Source organism: Lissotriton vulgaris, unplaced genomic scaffold, assembly GCF_964263255.1.
Source record: "Lissotriton vulgaris unplaced genomic scaffold, aLisVul1.2 SCAFFOLD_1378, whole genome shotgun sequence".
NCBI lineage: Eukaryota > Metazoa > Chordata > Amphibia > Caudata > Salamandridae > Lissotriton > Lissotriton vulgaris.
The window spans coordinates 263,880-279,152 of NW_028249917.1; the positions used below are offsets into that span (position 1 = coordinate 263,880).

At 48.0% G+C, this 15,273-nt stretch overlaps 1 protein-coding gene across 1 annotated transcript in view; it reads right to left on the minus strand.

The window, feature by feature from the left end:
* The window catches only part of LOC147663456 (E3 ubiquitin-protein ligase TRIM39-like), a 184,552-nt gene extending 174,350 nt beyond the window's left edge, over window positions 1-10,202 (minus strand). The window contains exon 1 of the mRNA XM_086950439.1: window positions 9,789-10,202. Within this exon, the coding sequence (XP_086806565.1) occupies window positions 9,789-10,202 (414 nt within the window). The remainder of the gene's footprint in view (window positions 1-9,788) is intronic.
* Between the last annotated feature and the right edge of the window lie 5,071 nt (window positions 10,203-15,273).

A 15,273-nucleotide genomic window follows, 5' to 3' on the forward strand; every position in this document is an offset into this window, starting at 1 on the left:
TGAACCCTAAAAATACCACTGTACTCCAAACCTACCCCTGAACCCTAAAATACCCCTGTACCCCAAAACCCAAACCTAGCCCTGAACCCTTAAAATACCCCTGTACCCCAAAACCCAAACCTACCCCTGAGCCCTAAAAATACCCCTGTACCCCAAAACCCAAACCTACCCCTGAACGCTAAAATACCCCTGTACCCCAAAACCCAAACCTAGCACTGAACCCTAAAAATACCCCTGTACCCCAAAACCCAAACCTAGCCCTGAACCCTTAAAATACCCCTGTACCCCAAAACCCAAACCTACCCATGAACCCTAAAAATACCCCTATACCCCAAAACCCAAACCTAGCCCTGAACCCTAAAAATACCCCTGTACCCCAAAACCCAAACCTATCCCTAAACCCTACCCCTTAACCTAAAACTATATCTGAACACTTAAAATACCCAAACACCCCAAAACATATACCTCAGTACCCCAAAACATATACCCCTATACCCATACTTACCGTATCCAAACATTAAAAAAACATGCTTTTACCATTCATGCATTTACAACGAATTTGGTTGTAAATGTATGCGTGGTAAAAGCATATAAAATGTAATGCCATGCGTTATAATGTCATTGCGGAGTCATGGTACTTTCGTAATGTAAGTATGCGGAGTGATGGTATGCGGAAAGAAAGTTGCGGAATAATGGTTGTTTACCCTCCCCCGGTAAGTACATTGGTGGCACGGCGGCCCACATCTCCAGCAACATACTCATATTTTTTCACCACCCATTTGAAAAATTCACAGGTCTCTCTCATTGATGGCCAGCACCGACATACACTTTTAAACACACCTCCCGCCACAAGTTCTAGAATTGCCAAAATTAGAGCTGGGGAGCTACGTTCGAATCTCGGCATCAGCTCAACATCCTGTGATTCCAGGCAAATCGCCTTGTCTCCCCGTGCCTACCACAAATTAATGTGTTCTTCTGTAATGTAAATTGTGCTCATGCCATGTTGTCGAGTTCGCGCTATATAATATTGCAAGGAAAAATAAAGTTGGGGAACTCGAGTTCACACACTACTGAACACGCACTCTTAAGTGCATCAGCAGTGCACTGTGAATCGGAGCGTTTCACAGGCCTGTCACAGATAAGAAATGCTATCAAAACGAAATCCTACAAAACAATATACTACTGGCCGGCAGCAATTCATACCCGGACAACATCGGGACGGGCTGCTAGTATCCCTATAAAGGCATAGGAATCATTACCATATTTGGCCAGAACCATACAGCCCAAATACAGCAGGAATACTTCCACTAAGCTCCAAGAATTAACAACGTTTTCTTGGAAAAACCCGCCTTCAGCTGCCCGGGACTTCCCCCTGCTTGAATAATAAGTTCTCCTAGAACTCCCGGCATTTTCCAAGAATTGAGCCTTTGAGTGACGTTATTAAGTCCAAACATGCGTCAAACTCAGCACCTTCAAAGTATATATATGCCTTAATGTGCCCGCTCAAACAGGTCTGAATTGAGAACACAGGACTAATCCCAATAACCTTCATCTCTGTGCTTGTGTCCGGAGTCCAGTCCACATCTTGCGATTTGCTCGAGGCCGAGGCCTTGTGGCTGTGAGTGTTGGCTCGAGAGGCTGCGGAGCGGAGCGGTGTGGTGCGGTGACGGCTCCCGGCTGTTTCGCCGCCGTCACTGCCTCGTGCCTCCTGCCGTGTGCTCTGCCGTGCTTGGGGAGAGGAGTAGGTAGCCGTCTGCAAGGCCCTCCCCTGCTGCACGCAGCATCTGGTTCTCCCGCAGCTGCACGGAAAGCTTCTAAAAGGCGCCTCCAGGTCCAGCAAGTAAGGGGCCGCGAGGAAGAGAGTCTGCCTGCAGCGGCTGGAGCTGCAAGCCTCCCACGGCCTCCCCAGTGTTAAATAGCGGGGAAATAGTCAGCCACGGCGGCCCAAGCCGCGAGTCTTTGCGGGTCCACTCATTAGCGAAGGAGAAAGCCTGCTCATAGCGGCAGGAGGAGCCGCGAGTCTCCGATGCGGTAGGAGGCACGCCCGACACCGCGAGACAGCCACAGAAGCCGGAGCAGTAGCGCATTAGCCGCTAGAGATACTCCCAATGCTAGGCACTAGGAGTTTGGTGCACCCACACGGAGCCGCGAGTCTCCCACAGTTGTAGGAGCGGTAGGAGCCGCTTGCAATACCCCCTGCAATATCACATCTGTACAAGCATTAAGAACTCCACTCCAGCTGAGAACCGCTGGGAGCCGGGAACCACGGAGGGCGCAGCTGTGAGAACAAGGTGTAGCTGTGAGCCATTGAGAGCCGCTGGGAGCCGGGAGGGCGCAGCTGCGAGAGCCCTGCATGCTCCTGAGTCCTCTGACTTCTGAATACCAGAACCGGATACCTGAACTGCACAAAACAGACAAAACATTTAAAGCAGGGTACAAAGCAAGGCACGCAAAAAATCTTGCACTGAGCGCCAAGCACTGGACACCAGGCACCAGACACCAGGCATTCAGCAACACTGGGCTGAGCCTGTTGTGTCATCCCATCTTCACCCCATCTTTACCCTTACTGGATACTTGCGACGTGCTGGCTGCTGGCTGCTGGCTGTTGACCGCTGGCTGAGGGTCAACTGCTTACGGGTGATGTCTTATGGCTGGCTCTGTCTGAGGAACAAGGGGGGCCGGAGGAGGCCCTTCTGCAACTCCTATGTGGCTGCTGACAGTCTGGAGGTAAGCCGCAGCGCTCTTGCGGAGGGGGCTGCGTAGCGTGGACCCGGCAGGGGGGAAGGAGCACCAAGGAGTCCTACAGATCCCCCCCAGCTACGCATGTCCCTGAGTACTTACCAGCGGTCCCACTGCGCGCTCCGCTCGCAGCCAGCCACCCTCCACGACCCCCCCCCTCCGCCTTCTCTGCCTCTTTTAATCAGTAGTTGCGAGGAGCAAAGGACTAGGGGCTAGGTCCCCCATCGCTCCTACCACCCCCACCCAACCAACCATCACCCTCTCCGCAATTAGTGTCGGACACTGCGGGGGGGGGTCCGGAGACTCGGAGATCAGATATCCGAGACACAGGGGAGAAGCGGAAGAGCGGCAGGGAAAAAGATTCTACACGCAGAAGAAGCTCCGAGCCAGCCAGTGGGGGCTTACTAACGGCATGAGGTCTGGAAGGGTCAGGGGGTCCCCGGAGTCAAAGCTAAAGAAAAAAACTAAGGCAAAAACGGGAAATGGGAAAAAAAAATAAGAAAAGGGACAAAACAAATCCAAGCTCTCCCACAGACATGGAGCTGAACTTCTCCTCAACAGAACAGCCATCGGGGCTGATTAGCTCCGAAACAACACAGGGACCACTAACAGCCTGGACTCAAGAGACACCGGCAAGCGAACCACAAATCGCAAAAAAGCTTCATCAACCTAAAATATACACTAAGTTCAATTTCTTAAAGGACGCGGGCTCAGCAATATTCTCGAGCAACAAACACCTACACGGGCTGCCAACCCCACTGCTCCCCTCACCGCTAAGGCCAACATACTCACCACCACCATCAAGCGAAACGAGCACAAGCATCCTGGCCCTAGAAAACCCCATGGACGACCTTCAGCAAGGCGGCATCTCAGAGCACAGGAAAACAAGTACAAGCACATTATCTGAGATCCCGGGGACCTCAACTGCCAGAGGAAAGCCCCTTGATTCAACCACCAAACAGCAACCATCATCCACCTACTCAGCCAGTTGGGCTACACGCAGCCAGGGCAATGTCCTGAGACCCCCACCGGTCGAGTCCAAAGCCAACTCAAAACATACTCCAGTGTCAAATGCAGCAGAAAAACCAGACAAACTGGACAGCTGTCCAAGCCGAACAAGCGAAGGTGATCCCGGGGCCGGCCTACAGACAACAACATCAACACAGATACCAATACCGGCTATCCCCAAGGAAACACATTCCAGCCCGGCGCAGGGTACACAACCCACGAGCCACAGTCACAGCTCACCGATTAAGACTCACCCCTCAGCAGCAGGCGCCCTAACACTCACAGACCTGGGAAACTATGGCTTAGCATCAAGCCCCTCAGGCAGGGCGGCCTCCAGTCCTCACAACTCCAGCCAGAAAGCCGACGGCAGGGCAACAGTCTCCTACCTCAATACACAGGAATGGGCAGACATGCTAGCAACCTACACACCAGATCTTAAAGACCCCCTCCCTTAATTCACCTTCGGCAGCCAACATCACCAACAACTCCGTCCATCTCCCCAACGAGAAAGAGCGGGGAAAAGACCACAACAATGGAACTTGGCTCTCACTGCTAAACACAATCCAGCTAGCAGTAGATGCCCTGCAATATCAATCAGACAAAATGGAGCTACAACTCAACCTCCTCAACACACCGGCAGTCTTCACAGCCGGAATCGACGACAAGCTGGGCAACCTGAATAATCTGATACTGAGAGCACAAACAAACACTTATCTAAGTTGCAATTGTAGCCAGGCAGAAACACAACTAGCCACATTGCCTCTAATGCTAACTGACCTAATATGCGACATAAAGAACCTACACAGAGGCAACGTTATCATTGAAACGGGCCCTACTAAGCCCAAAGAAGGTGACACCAGGAGCAAAACACCCGGCACAAACCCAACCGCCCAGTATGCCCCGCAAACGAGGAGGTAACTCAGACGGGACTGGAGTCCCCGAAAAAACTCAACGCCAAACAACGGCGCCAACAAAAGAAAAAAGGGCGCAAGCAAAAATCTCATACAGCGACAATAACAAAACTCTACCCCATCTTCCTTGGCACAAACGAAAAACGCTCGGCCTCCACAAGCATCGTCCATCCCACAGTCCGTAACAAATAACTGCGCAGATCATGGTTTTTTAGTAAAATTAAAACATATATTGTGCCATTCAAATAGGTTTAAACAGAGAGCAGAGAAAGGTCGGGAAAACGATGAGTGAGAGAAGGAAGAAAGGCATGGACACAGATCAAGAAGGCTGCGAGTGGGAGAGAGAAAGGTGGGGGTGAAAGGCTCAGAGTGGATGTGGGGGGGACAGTGGGCGTGAGAAAGAGTCTAAGGCGGTGTGCGAGCGGTTTGCAAGGCCACGAAAGATAGTGTTTTTGAGAAAGTGAGATTGAAAATGAGTAAGAAAGAGTGAAAGAGAAAGGTTAAAAGCATGAGAGAGATTAAGTGGAAATGAAGAAAGCGAGTAAGAGATACAGGGAGAGGAAAAGCGAGGGTGAAGGGGAGGTGTGTGTGTGCATTCGTAAAATAAAGATAGTGGCAGTCTAAGAGTGGGAAAGCATGAAATACAGCTCTAAACTAACGCAAAAGGACAAACAGTTGTAAATAAGAGGTTGGGCTGGGCAGAAATGCGAGTCACGGCCTGGCGGGGTGATAGAAGCGCGTTCACGAGCACGTGCACTTCTACAAATCCGCATCGTGAACTCAGCTTTCTGGTTTGACTGCAATAGGTCTCTCTGCGAGACCTAAAAAGAATTAAATGTACGCCAACCAACTCAACCACTCTGGCCGACACTGCCCTTCAAATATACAACACACACAAACCAAACGTAGCGGGGCATATCTCTCACTAGGCGCAATACACAGAATCTTTGCTAAAGGAACTGGCAACCAAGACACCCCCTAAAAGCAACTTCAACAAAGAGAGCAGCAAAACCAGCCTAAAAAACGGCCCAAGAATGGAACTAAGGTCACAAAAAAGAGTCGTAAACTTAACCCTACGGAAGCTGAGATAAGCGCCACAAATCACATACTTACGAGCCACACTGAAAAACCAAAGGGCTGAGCTCAACCATACAAAATGGAAAATAAAAAAAAGACACAGAAAATGAGGCCTGGGCAAAATTATTACACGATACCGAAAGCAACAATAGTGCCCGCTTTTGGCAAACAGTGAACAAGATTCTACGTCCACAGCATAAGGACATAGGATCTCACATTGTGGAAGAGTCATGGACCAACTACCTCGCTAGCCATTTTAATGATCCTTCGGGACATGCAGGAGCACAAAGAAGTAACACCACAGAGCAAGTCTCTACTAGGCCCATGTCAGAGTCATTCACCAAGAGAGAGCAAACCCAGCCCAAAGACATCTTGGCAACACCAGCTGCCCAACAGATAGCCCTAATCACAAAGCAGATCTGCAAGGGCAGGAAAGAAGGAGCTTCAGGTCCCAATGGTATTCCGCCAGCCTTGTTTAAGGAAAAAAACACAGAATGGGCGACCATCATGCAACCGCTATTTGCGGAAATCAGACTCCTAAACCGCATCCCAGATTCCTGGAGAGGGTCGACGATCGTCCCCACACACAAAAAAGGCGACAAAATGACCCCTAACAACTATCGCCTAATTACCCTCCTCGACAACGAAGCAAAATACTTTGCGGGAACCATCCTAGAGGAGATTGTGTCATGGGCGGAATCAAACCAGATCATACCCTTGAACCAGACGGGTTTCCGCAAAAACACTGGAACAGCAACTAACATTCTGGCCATCTCACTGATTATTGATGCAGAAAAAACAAAAAAACTGCCGCTGCACCTGTGCTACAACGATTTCAGTGCAGCATTCGACAACATCGAAAGAGGCAGGCTTTGGTGGAATGGGGTATACCGCAACCGACTTTAAACATGCTGAAGCTTCTCCACTCTGATACCTCGGTGCAGGTGAAGCTAGGAAGCGGCACCCATTTGTCATCCAAAGTTCGCACCACCAAAGGCCTCAAACAAGGGTGTGTGCTTGCGCCGATATTGTTCAATCTATTTATGGCAGATCTACCAAGCCTACGCAATACATGCAACTGCCATTCGCCGAGGCTGGGAGGAAAAACCCTAAGCAGCCTACTATACGTGGATGACGTCGTACTTCTCAGCCATACTCACACTGGCCTTCAGAAGTTACTCATCGAAATGCACAGCTATGCAACTGAAAACAACTTAAAAATAAACCTGAGTAAAACACGCACAATGTCATTCAACACCAAGAACAAACACCACAAGCCCTGGACTCAAGGCGGCCAAATAATAGAGCCATCACGCGAATATAAATACCTGGGAGTCATTTTTGATAGTGAAGGTTCATTTGACTAGCAGATGCAGGAAACAAAAAGAAGAGGGACTATGATTGCTGCCACACTGAAAAACCTAGCTAACCAACTGTCAGGGCCAACCTTGACACCTTACCTGAAAGTCATTCAGGCAAAGCTACTCTCCTCAATCTCCTACCGCAGCGAGGCACTACGAGGAAGAGATTCCAAGAACCAAGACACTATCCAGGTAAAAGCCTACCGAACAATGTTTTTGCTCCCACCTTACACCTCCCCTGCGCAACTAAGGCTGGAGTTTGGCTTGCTAAAACAGGACCTTGCAAGACAGGGAGCTTACAATATTTGCTGCCACAAACTCCGCTCTGCCTCGACTGACGCACTTAACTCGTTGTTGGGGCAAGACATACAAAACAGGGATACATCTCAGGCACGATCTTACCTGAAGGCAGCATTAGGGGCTGTCAAAGCATCTGAGCTCTGGGACATGCAACTCGGGCATAATCCATTCAAAAAACTAGTCTGGAAAAACGTCAAATCTCTTTCTCTACTAGAGGACAAGGCCACATTTGCAAAAAGAAACCATGCATGAATGACACTAAATACGTACAAATCCCTGACGCCACAAGTATACTTCTGCCAGGGCTATTCAAAAACCATAAAACTGAAGTTCTTGAAACACAGACTAGGGGTCCTGCCTAGCAGAGAGCATCTTCCACCATGGCTCAGAAGCAACAGCCAAGAAGCCGGTCTACTGTGCAACCAAGGAAAGGGAGACATACTCCACATGACTTGTCTCTGTGAAGAGCTTCGACTAGCCCGCCAACAGCTCTTAAAGGAACAGTTCAAACAGATAGGGACGAGCACCCGAAGGCAAGCTGTGCTCGCCTGCTTGAACCCTGCAAACACCAAACTGAACTGCAGATATGTCAAGTTCCTGGCAATGATAGAGCAAAGACTGCCAAAACCCCAATAATTGCGACCACTCACACAGGCAACAAGCAGCTAGCCACTAGGTCGCAAGGACTCATGCTGCCCTTTCCCCGGGAAAGGACTGCTAGATAACCATTCTGGGTCTTTTACTATATGGATTACAAATACGACGATTTTAATTACCAAACTCTTTTACTTAATTTTAAAAAACCTTTACTGTAAAATGTTTTGTACTGGTTTTAATTAACTATGCATAATAAATTTACCTTACCTTACCTTACCAATCAAACACACAGTGGTTTGGAGCAGATCGACTATCTACTTGCCCGACGCCCTGCAGCAGCAAGTGCCGAAGGAAGCCGACCCTCCAGCAGACACACTGCGAGACTCTGCCATTTCTCTTGCCGAGAAATCCAGCTCCAGTGTTTCCAGGTTACCCTTGCAGGTATCTGGGAAATCGAATCCCGAGAACGAGATACAAGACCTCCTTCATTCTAAAACCAAGGTACGGAGCTGATTAGCCCTCCTAGAGATTTTTTGGAATTAGATTCCTGGCAAAAAAACTCCTAGACTTAAACTTCTCCTCTTATACTCCCTCCCTCGTACTAGACTTAGGTTAGGTACACCGGGGTAGGCGTATTTTAGAAGCACCAGTTGAGTACTTTTAGTCATTCTTTATTACTGTATGTATTTTATACCTTTTATGCACTTTATGGCTTAACACCCATATCATGCTTTTACAGTACTATTTTATAATACTGTTCGTATTATATGCCTTGTACTTCATAGTAAGCTTTACTATTGTAGCAGTTCATTTTCAATGCTTGAGAAAGAAGACTGTTCAATAAATAACCTCTTTTATTGAAAACGCCCGTCTCTCTATTTTTCTCAGCCGCTCTGGTGAAACGAAGCATGCACAATTGACTGAGTGAATTAGCTATCTATTGTTTCTGCGACTCTAGAGATTGCTTTCTTAATCATAGGAAACAAAGTTGTCATGTTTATTCGGTTGTCAGAAGCTAATCCCTTCTCATGAATTCGAGAAAGTTTGACCTCTGAGCTAGCTGGCACTCACAATTAGGTCTAATATATTCGGTAGAGACCTAGTAGACCTTACTCCTACGTCTCAGCTACAGGATATATTATTCCAATGCGCAGAGCCTTTTGGGAATTAGAATGCCCGATGTAGTTAAATGGCATTTACCGATTCGTAAATACCGAATTTTACCGATTCAGTATTTACAAATCGGTAAATGCTATGTAGGTATTTTTACCGATTTTTTTACCGAATCTGTAACATTCGGTAATTACCGAATCGGTATTTACCGATTCGGTAATTGACATTGGTTCCTATGGGCCTGAGGCCCATAGGAATCAATGGCAATTACCGAATCGGTAAAATGACCGAATTTACAAGGGGGGCAGGGTGTCACTTTGACACCCTGTTGCACCCCTGATTCAGGCTTGTGTGCCATGTGACACACATACATGCCCTGAGGGCAGGTGTACATGCACAGATGTGCATGTACACAGGAATTCGTTATTTACCATGCAATAGTATTACATGGTAAATAACGAATTCTTAGGGGGTGTGGCACTGTTTCCAGTGCCACCTACATATAGATTTACCGATTCGGTAAATTTACTGATTCTGTATTTTACAGAATCGGTACCGATTCTGTAAAATATAGGCCCCCACATATCCATCACCAAATACCGGTCGGTAACGGCCAAAATCGGCCGTTACCGACTGGTATTTGGTGACCTAAATCTGGCCCATAGGAACTACACTACAATACCTTGTACTCCTGGGCAGCCTCTCGAATGGGGAGCACTGTGTGACACGTGTGATCACGTGACACACTGCAGACCACACAGATGGGCTCCTGGTCATCTTCACAGAACAGTTTCAGTTTCTCTTCGTGTTCTTGGCACAGATTCGTCTCCTCGGGTGTCGGACTCGGTACCTGAAGCTGTTTGGAGATTTCCACCACGTTCGCCAGGTGTCTGTTGAGCCGGAGGGATTTACTTTGAGATATTTCCCTGCACTGAGGACAGGGGAAGTCTGTCTGCAGCCCCTCCCAGTACCGAGTGATACAGGACAGACAGAAGTTGTGTCCACATTCCAAAAACACGGGGTCTGTGAAATATTCCAGGCAGATGGAGCAGGTGGTCTCTTCCTTCAGGCTCCGGAGCGGGTTTGCTGCAGCCATGTTCCTTCCCGACCCAAGAGGAAGTGTTGAAGTTAAGTTTCGTTTCTCTCAGTTTGTGAAGTGGGAGTGCCTGTCTCTCTCTCCTTACGCCCCTCCCACCTTCACTCGCTGCTGCACCTGCACAGAACTGCCCTGCGCGTGTCTGCAGCAGAACAAGGAGTGTCTGTGGATGAGCTGCGATCGTGTTCGGCAGATCCGAAGCGTCTTCAACTTTATCTAACCTGGAAGTGACTGTGACTGTGTGCATCAGAGCAAGGCGTGTCCGCAGCAGAGCTGGGAGTATCAATGTATGACCTCAGTGGCTGTATCTGCGCTGGGAGCGCCAGAGTTTACCCAGGAGCATTAGGATCTGTACTGGGGGTGCCTGCAGGTGTGTAAGCCAGGCCCCTGCAGCTCCTGCGGTGCAGGGCCAACCTTTCAGGAGCCTCTCAAACTCTCAGGGGTGGCAATATTTGTCAAAACAGTCATAAAACACGAGCAGAATACGTGGTTACAGCATATTGCGAAACCCGTAGAGTCACCCAATACTTTATTGGTTTAATCTTCAACACGGACGTGTGGATTGCGGCTGAAGACACTCATTAACCTGATACTTCGGGTCGAGTGATGGCCGGAGTTTCCCTGGCGAAGGGATTCCCGAAATGCATTGGGAAGACGCATTGGAAACTTCACGTTGAATTCACGAGAAACAGAATGTTATGATCAAAATATATTACATCCCCAACGGATTAGACACAAGAAACGTGTCGAGAAGAACCCTTTTCAGTTGTTTATTTTTATTATAAATAATTGTATTGATGCATTGGGAACCAACGAAATTGAAAAAAAAATGATGACAAATTATTCAAAATGGTTTACTTAAATCACTGCACCACATGGGCATGAGTGGTGCACCTTGACGTTTGTGACAGAACCTGTACACGTCTAGCAGTGAATATCTGTCAGATATGATATGGGGGGCTCGGTGGCCTCGTTACATGTAGGGGGGGGGGGGTGTTCGAGGGGGCATCGGTTTGCTCTGCGCCACTGGGGGCCGTATTACACATGACTGCGCCCCTGGGTGTCTGCAGGTGACCCTAGAATGTCTGAGTCTGGTCTGGGGGTGTCCACCTCTGCGAGTGTCGGGGTCTGTGCTGTGAGTGTAAGGGAGTACAGCATATTTATGACACAATACAACGTTTACCAAGAGGGCACCTTGGCGCTAAAAACAAAACTAACTTAGCTGAAGACGGAGGCATCGGGAGATGGGAGCGAGTGCAGCAGATCAAGGAGTGTCTGCCTGTGCGCCGGGAGTGTCTGAATGTTTGCTGTGAGCGCCACCACCATGGGGCCTGCATCCGCTCTGATTACTGACCCTATGTTATTTATGGCATGACATTTTACTGCCTTGGCTATTAATAAACTGTACCTTGCACGCTGGGATTGAATGGGAACAGCAACACTACGAGTCCCAGAATGCAATCCACCGGCAGCTGAAAAGTCAGGGCAGGCCGAGGGGTCATGGGGTTACTTATCAGTTCTGGATCAGAGTAGTGTGAGAGTGCTTATCTTGGGGGGGGGGAGAGGGGGGAGACTGAGTACTATCAGTAATGCCTGCCTGCTTATCTATGAGTAGTGTCAGAGAACTGTTAGTAGTGTGACGTTCAGAGATAGTTGTCAGGGCTAGAATTGGGGGCTCAGCTTGCATCCTTAACTCATGTGCCTCGCACCGACCCACCCACCAGAAGAGCATCTTAGGTGCCCCCAACAAAACAGCATACAACTCTCACAGCAGAGAGAAAACTACTGCCCCCTCTCCAAAGAAGAACCCTCCCCCAATCCCTACGAGCCATAAGAGCAGCACCGGCTCCTGGGGTTCCTCAGCATCCTTCTACAGTTGCACCGAGTCCGCTGGACCTCCCACAAGACTCCCAAATCTCGGGCGCCACCTTGTGGCCACCAGTATCAATGCCACAGCCGCCAGCCTAGCACCGCGCGTCTAAACCGCTCAAACCAAAGAAGACGCTTAGACCGGATCGACAGACTGGCCTGAAATGAAATTCAAGGTATTTGTAGGCAGGTCAAAGTTGGGAAAACAAAGGAAGAGGAGACAAACTCTGAAGAGATGCAACACAACTTTACCACGGGGTTAGGGAATGAGCCAAGGACAGCAGGGCATATAGGGCAGGTAAAATAAGCTCCTCTTTCTGCGTCAAACACTGACAGGGGATATGCTAAATTTGTGCTGCTGGTGGGCACCGGCGCTCATTTTTAGCGACTGGAACTTATTTTTCAATATTAGACTTTAAGCAAGAGAGAGAAAGGTAGAAACAAGCGAAATAATGTGGAAGATAAAGATGGGAAAAAGTAACAAAGGGAGAAAAGACAGATGAAAAGGAACCAGCGAGAGATAAGATAAAGGAAGGCAGGGTGTGGTGGGAAAAGGGTAAAGGCTTTGGTATTTGAACACACCAGCATTCGGCCACCCCAGCCTTCAGGGTTGCCAGCAGCAGGCTCCCAAAGGAAACTTTGAACCCCTGCACTTTTTTTAATATAATGTAATCTGTAAACCGGACTTTAGCCACAAAACATTTGTGATCTTGGTGAGGAGGTTGTGTACCTTCATCTCCAGGTTCCCTGACAATGACTGTTCATCACCAGCTTCTTCCTAGTGTTTATACCCACCAGTCCCACATCATGTTTGGTGCATCTGTAACCTCCCAAAACATGTAAAAAGTATTATGTTTTGTGTGCTGAACTATTTGGTTGGTCTTGTTTCTTAAAAATCAAGACTTGGATAATACAAAATGTAGTACGTATGTGGACTCGCAATGCTAAAATAAGCATTGGTCCTGTACTCTTGTCAATCTCATTTTCTCTAAAGAAAACCTCTAGGTGAGTGTCAGTCAGTCAGTCAGTCAGTCAGTCAGTCAAAATATCTTTATTCGGCTCTTTAAAAGCCATACAAAGAAGCGAACAATAAAATACATTACATGCAAGATTTACCAAAAAATGCACATGATACAAAAGTCAGATACTGTTTTAAAAATTATTAAAAAGACAGTTTAAGAGAAAAATGTAATTAACATTAAAAATTATACTTGGCTAGGGGCTTTCGCCCTGGAGGCAGCTGTCAGGAATTTAGCAACGCAATAGGTAATATGAGGGTTAGGTAGTAGTTGTAAGTAGAGCAAAGCCGGTCTCACCTGAGTGAAGCCGGCCTCCTTAAGAATTGGTAACAGGAATTTTTTCCTAGGCTCTAAATACAGGCTACAAAACATAACAAAATGCATTGTGTCCTGTGGTGAAAACTGGTCACAGCTACAGGGCGGAGCTAAATCTGGTTTCTGCCAACTGGTAAAAGAACCTAAATAGTAGTGCAGCAGGTTAAATCTAAATTTAGTTAAAAGAAACCTATGGAAAGGATGTGTGACATAACTAAGGTAAGGCGCAAGTGAAGGTGAAGTAAGCAGCAGGCAATGATCCCTCACTGCCGGCTTTGCTAGTTCACACTCTTCACGGTGCATTTCTTTCATTCCCATAAAAGACTTTCTAACTAGATCAATGTCTTGGATCCTGATGGACTCCGGGGAGGTAAAGAGCTCCGGGCGGCCTAGATCAGAGAAAACTTTTGCTAGATAGGCCAGCCAAGGAATTTTGTTGGATTTATCTAAGGCCAAGACACCGGTCAAGATCTTGTGATTTAATAGAAGTTCATCGTTCATCCATATTTTTAGCCAGAGAATCAAAGGGGCCAGGCTTAATTTATCTGAAAGAAATTCAAGACCAACTTCTTTATGTACGGAGTACGTTGGGGTGGACTGAGGTACAGAGAGCAGGGCTCTGATGAATCCATTCTCCGCTCTCTGTATAGGCTCCACATTTGCGTACCCCCACAGTGCTGAGCCATATAATGCAATGGCCACAGATTTACTATTATAAATTTTTAGGATGGCTTCCATAGGCCTTGCTCCTAGCCTACCAGCAAAGCTCAATATTGCTGAGGCTGATCGTGTGACCGCCAATCTCTTGGCTCTAACCTGTGGGCCCCATGTCCCTTTCTGGTCGAACAAGATACCTAAATAGGGAAATGTGGGTACCCTACTAACCAAATCCCCCCTACAGGTGAATGTTTTAGTTCTCTTCCTGCGGCACTCTGTGCCCACCACCATGGTGTGTGACTTGGCGACGTTTATTCTAAGGTCTAGATGGTCCATAAACGTGCCAAAAGCGTTCAATAGGCGCTGGAGGCCAACTCCCGTGCGGGCGATCAGCACGGCGTCGTCGGCGTATAGGAGTGCCGGTATCTTGGTTACTCCTACACACGGGACGTCGGCATCCTGCCCCTCGAGGTGCGCACCCAGGCCATTGATATAGATGGTGAACAGTAAGGGGGCCAAAATGCAGCCCTGCCGCACCCCCCTTAGAGATCTAAAGAGAGCAGTGCACCTGCCCTCGTTGGTCACGCGTATGCTAGAGAAGAGTTCCTGATGCAGGGAGGACATAAAGGTAACTAATGCTTCATCTATGCCAATCTCCAACAGAATGGACCACAATTTAGTCCTATTGACTAAGTCGAAAGCGGAGGAGAGGTCCATGAATGCAAGATACAAAGACCCCTCCTTAGCTACAGTATATTTGGAGATGAGCAGATGTAGATTAATGCATTGTTCAATAGTGCCTTTTTTTTCCCTAAATCCATATTGGATTTCAGATAGTCCACCACAACCCTCAACATTCTCCCTTAACCTTGATAAAAGGACTCTCCCTAAGATTTTTACCGAGGAATCTAAGAGGGATATGGGCCTATAGCAGCCTGGGTCATCCCGCTGGCCTTTTTTAAAAATAGGAACGATGGTGGAAATATTCCATGATGCAGGTGCAGGGTTGTCATTCACTGCGTTAAACACGTTTGTCAGGACTTCGGCCCACAATTTTGGGGAGTACATGAAGAAATCAGCAGGCACCCCGTCCGGACCAGGAGCCTTGTGCTTGGTAGTGGACATAATGGCTTTCTCCACCTCTACTTGGTTAAAGATAATGGGGCAGGTGGCTGGTCTTATCAACGGGGCGTCTGTGGTAGCGTCAACAG